General features: G+C 31.5%; 1 protein-coding gene across 3 annotated transcripts in view; it reads left to right on the top strand.

The window, feature by feature from the left end:
* Nucleotides 3,521–5,509, top strand: part of LOC107642961 (cytochrome P450 87A3-like) — a 19,001-nt gene continuing 17,012 nt past the window's right edge. For all 3 annotated transcript variants that reach the window (XM_021123063.1, XM_021123064.1, XM_016346482.2), the window contains exons 1-6: nt 3,521–3,875; nt 3,962–4,283; nt 4,389–4,538; nt 4,702–4,953; nt 5,059–5,148; nt 5,264–5,342. In XM_021123063.1, the coding sequence (XP_020978722.1) occupies nt 3,682–3,875; nt 3,962–4,283; nt 4,389–4,538; nt 4,702–4,953; nt 5,059–5,148; nt 5,264–5,342 (1,087 nt within the window). In that variant the 5' untranslated portion in view covers nt 3,521–3,681. The remainder of the gene's footprint in view (nt 3,876–3,961; nt 4,284–4,388; nt 4,539–4,701; nt 4,954–5,058; nt 5,149–5,263; nt 5,343–5,509) is intronic.

Here is a 5,509-nt window from a genome sequence, read left to right as displayed (position 1 = left end):
TGCAACAATAAACACCAAAAAACATATTTAATTATATATAACGAAATTCAAACAAAATCGTATATGTAAATAGTGTCATAGATTAATAATTTATACAACATATATATATATAATACCGAGTGTTAGAATATAATTAGGATCAATTAGCATTATTTAGCATATCTGAATATTTATTATAAGATATTACGTCTTTATTATTACGATTCTCTTAGCCCCTATAAATAATTAAATATCATTTTATATTGTATCATTCAAGACAACTTGAATAGACACACAAATCCTTCCTCCAGTTTTGTCTCTTGTTTCTAACATGGTATTTGAGCCATGGTATCCTCCTTGAAGAGGATAGGTTGTTTTCCTTTCGGTGAAATCACCATAGTTTTTGCATTTTTTTTTTCTATGTCCTTCTTCTTTCCCTTTTGTCATGCTTTTTCACCTCACCAACTAGCCTATTTTCTCTGTCTTATGTTTTTTCGAGTCGAATGATCAAGCACCATTGTCGTCCGCTGCTTACCTGTTCTCATGAAGAAATAATATAGTTTTCGCTCTCTTTCGGTAGTTCCGTCTGCATTCTCTCGTGGCAGTTCCGTCTGCGTTCTCTCATGGCAGTTCCATTGGGTTCTCTAGTGACAGTTCCGTTTGTGTTCTGTCGTGGCAGTTCCGTCTGCGTTTTCTCGTGACAGTTCCGTCTGCGTTTCGTCTGTGTTTCCTTGTGGTAGTTCCGTCTACGTTTCTTTTCAGCAGTTCTGTCTGCATTTCTTTCCGGCAGTTCTGTCTGCACTTCCTTCAGATAGCGACAGTTCCGTCTGCGCTTCCTTCCGACAGTTTCGTCTGCACCCATTTTATCAGTTTATGCAATTTTTTTTCTCTTTATTTTGTTTTGTCACTTGAGTTTGAGGGGATGTTAGAATATAATTATGATCAATTAGCATTATTTAGCATATCTGAATATTTATTATAAGATATTACGTCTTTATTATTACGATTCTCTTAGCCCCCTATAAATATTATTCTATATTGTATCATTTCAGACAACTTGAATAGACACACAAATCCTTCCTCCAATTTTGTCTCTTGTTTCTAACACCCAATATTATATAGATTAATAATTCCTATATAGGTAAAGATAAATAATATATAGTACTATAAAGGGACAAAGTGTGAGAATTTTGATGGATTCAGTAAAGGTGTATAAATTCTGATGCGTTAAGATGTTACATTGTGTAAAATAACATCGAGCTCAGTAAAGTTTGAGACACTACCTTTTTTTATTAATTCCGAATCTAAACGCAGATAAAGAGAAGAGAGAAGATAGAGTGAGATCTGTGTCAAGCGTAAGAGTGAGCACCTTGATTGATGAAGAATGAAATCGTTCACTACAAAAAGTGAAAAAGAAATGGCTAGATAATTCTATGTAGTTGTTGAGGGAGAACTAGTTTTAGTTGTTTGTTACTCGCTAAGCAGCTAAAATCTTAACAAAATTTAAATGAGAGAATATTTGATGTAATAGAGATTTAATAAAATTTATTGTATCAGAAAAGTTAAATCAAGATTTTAGATATTATCAAAGTTACAAAAATTGATCCGGTCAATAAACCAATCAAATGACTGGTTTAATAGTCTAATAATCTAACCAGATTCAAACCAGAATCGAACCGATTTAATTAAATATAAAATAAAATTTAATATTTCATAAGTTCATATAATAACTTTTTTTCGAGCTTGTTTGGAAAGTATTTAAATGTAAGAAAAGAATTCATTTCTATTTGAAATTCAATTCCATGGTTTGGAATGACTTTAATATACTAATAGAATAGAATCTAATTCTTTAGTTTGGAATAACTCTTACATGAGTTAAATTTTCTTCTTTTACAACTTTGTCCTTAACAAAATTATTTTATTAAACATCTACTTATTTAAATAAGAATATTTTTTATATTTGACATGTTAAATTTGTTTGGTGTGAGAATTAATTTTAAAATTAGACCCTTTTTGATCTTATTTGTAAATGAAGAAAAAACGAAAATTAAAATTTTCAAAAGAATTTAAGTAATTTATTTTTATTTGTTTCAAAACAAAAAAAATTAATTCTTGAATGAATTTTAATTTATAAATTTCCAAACAAGCTCATAGTGTTTCCAAAATTCATTTCCTATTCAAATACCACAATTTTCATAAACTTGTAGTATGTAGTATTAAGATTGTGCATAGACCGAATCACACTGGGTTTAATTAGATTTAGATTCAACCTAATATTTTATTGGGTATATTTTAAAAACCTAAATTAGGTCCTAAATTAATAGAAATAAAACGAGTTAAATCAGTTGATTTTATATATAACTAATGTATACAATTTAAAAATTTTTATATAACTGATTAACGAAATCTTACTTTTAAATATTAAATTTAAAAAATAATATATACCATTTACGCTAAAATAAATTATTTTAAAATAAAATAACATCATATAACATAAAAATATTAATTGAAGTATAAAATATAATACCTTATTACTAATTTTACGATAAGATATATATTAGCATGCATTTTTTAAATGCACATTAATTTTTTTTTTTTATATTTACAAAAGCTACATGTTCAAATATTGTTCAGTAATTTTGACTATGCATCATTTTTGTAAGTTTCTTCTTCTTTACCCGGTGTGCTTTTTTTTCAAAAAAAAAAAATTGCAACTGCACCATAACTCGAATTTTGTGTACAAATCCTCTGAAGCACAGAATTTAGTTAGGACCTATGATGAGATTATTATTATTATCTATCTATAGAAAGATTATTGATTAGTATTTGCTATATTAGCATGTGTGGCATGCATCAACATGAGAGAGACTGAGAATTTAGCATAGATTTTGAATGAAGTTGGTTAAGGCATTCATTAGTAGAGACACACAAGTTTAAGGACTTTTTGAAGCATTAAATGATCCTTTGGAAGATTTACTTTCAGATTCTATGAACCTCATCACTACTCTCTCTTTAGCTTCAACTCTCTCATCAAATCTAGGGAATACCCACAATATCTCCTAAAAAAACTGCCACAATTCTGCCTCGTGCTTCTTCAGTTTCGTGTTATATGCACTCTTTATTTGCTGCAATCACAATCAGGATAATAGGAAACTAAAACAAACTAAATAAATAAATAAATAAATAAGACGTGGGAGAGAGGAAGCATCAAGTAAGATTCATATCATCATATGTTTGCAAATTAATCTCTTCAATAACACATCATATATGTTGATGCCGTTGACAAAGCAAATAAAGTGGTCTAAATATATAGACAGATATAACTCCAATTATTCTATTCTATCTCCAACTACTTGTACAGCTTTTTGAACAACCAACTTCACGAAATACTATAAGGGGAAGCCAAAATAAATACATTATTTTATTAATAATATTACTATCACCACTATTATTATTATTGTTATTATTATCTTCTTCAACAGGCTCTGTTATGAAGTGACCTCTCCCTATATAAAAGGATCTTGTAACATGCTGATATGTATGCAAATCCAACACTATCTTCTCAACTCTCAACCCTCTTTTATCTTAGTTCTTGCTGTTACTCACTCTGAACCTGTCCACTCCTTTTCAATTTTCTTATCTTCTCTTCTCTTCTCTCTAGCTATACTTTTCATTCATTCCTTTCTTCTCTAAGGAAGAAAAATGTGGCCTCTGTATCTTGTAGCATTGGTCATTATTTTGCCAACATTTTTGGCTTATAGATGGAAGAATCCTACATGCAATGGAAGGCTTCCACCAGGTTCAATGGGGTTGCCACTTGTTGGTGAGACCCTTCAGTTCTTCTCTCCTAACACTTCTGATGACATTTCTCCCTTCATCAAGCACAGGATCAAAAGGTATATATAACTATTTCAGTTGTTGACCAATGAAACCTTACAAGTTAGTTACAAACATTGATTGGTTTTGAATCTCTTTTTTTCAGGTATGGATCAATATTCAAGACTAACTTGGTGGGGAGACCAGTGGTGGTATCAACAGACCCCGATCTGAATTACTTCATATTCCAGCAAGAGGGACAAGTGTTCCAGAGTTGGTACCCTGATACATTCACAGAGATCTTTGGGAGACAGAATGTAGGATCATTACATGGATTCATGTACAAGTACCTCAAGAACATGGTGCTGAGTCTCTTTGGTCCTGAAAGCCTTAAGAAGATGCTCTCTGAGGTTGATCATGCAGCATGCACTTCCTTACAACACTGGTCATCCCAGGATACTGTTGAACTCAAAGAAGCAACAGCCACCGTATGAAATTCATTCATTCATTCATTAATACACAATCAAAATATATCATAATCTTCTTATTCTTCTTCTAAACATGGTTTGATTTGTGTCTGTACCTCCATGCAGATGATATTTGATTTAACTGCCAAAAAACTCATCAGTTATGACTCCAAGAATTCATCAGAGAATCTAAGGGAGAACTTTGTTGCATTTATACAAGGACTTATCTCCTTCCCTCTTGACCTGCCAGGAACAGCATATCATAAATGTCTTCAGGTAAATAAATTCAATCAAAAGCAATAGTTATTAGTATATAAATCATAATAAGCTTTTTTGAGTTCTTTCTTTGAAAGTTGTGGCATTATTTGGCACAACTGTGCATCACAACCTAGAATGTCTGAATGAAGCAGCATGTGTTGTTTGTTTGATTTGTTCATAGGGTAGGAAAAGGGCAATGAAGATGCTGAAGAAGATGCTTGAGGAAAGAAGAGCAAAGCCAAGGAAAGAGCAGAGTGATTTCTTTGACTATGTAGTTGAAGAACTCAAGAAAGAGGGAACAATCCTCACAGAAGCCATAGCCTTGGACCTCATGTTTGTCCTCCTCTTTGCAAGCTTCGAAACCACTTCTCTCGCAATCACTTACGCCATCAAAGTCCTCTCTCACAATCCCTTGGTCCTCAAGCAACTACAAGTATGTTGTTAATTAAAAACTACTCATCATCCTTTGAACTATTTTTGTGGCTTTTGACATTCTCAGTTTCTTCATCTTGACCCTTCAAATTTTTCTGCCTTTTAGGAAGAACATGAATCCATACTCAAAAGGCGCGAAGATCCTAACTCCGGAGTCACATGGAAAGAATACAAATCAATGACATATACATTTCAGGTGAGTACAGAATATTACAAACTTTCTTGTATACTACTCTTATATACTATATTTTTTTCTTCATTTTTTCCATGTATATATAATCTCATTTTTTCAAGTCCATGATGATTTGCAGTTCATTAATGAAACTGTGAGACTTGCAAATATAGTTCCAGGAATCTTCAGAAAGGCACTAAGGGAAATTAATTTCAAAGGTATGTGATTAAGTGTATTAATTGTCTCCTTAGAATCCCTCAAAAGAAAACTCATTGGGATAATAACTAAACTACTAAAGACAATTTTATTTGATAGTTATGAAATCAACCAATTATTGGACTAATAGGGACACTGAATGTATTTAACAATTTTATTTGATTTTTTT

The sequence above is a fragment of the Arachis ipaensis genome, chromosome B05 (genome assembly GCF_000816755.2).
Source record: "Arachis ipaensis cultivar K30076 chromosome B05, Araip1.1, whole genome shotgun sequence".
In the NCBI taxonomy this organism is placed as follows: Eukaryota; Viridiplantae; Streptophyta; class Magnoliopsida; order Fabales; family Fabaceae; genus Arachis; species Arachis ipaensis.
Note: the sequence above shows the minus strand (reverse complement) of the source record. Positions and strands in the feature narration are given on the sequence as shown.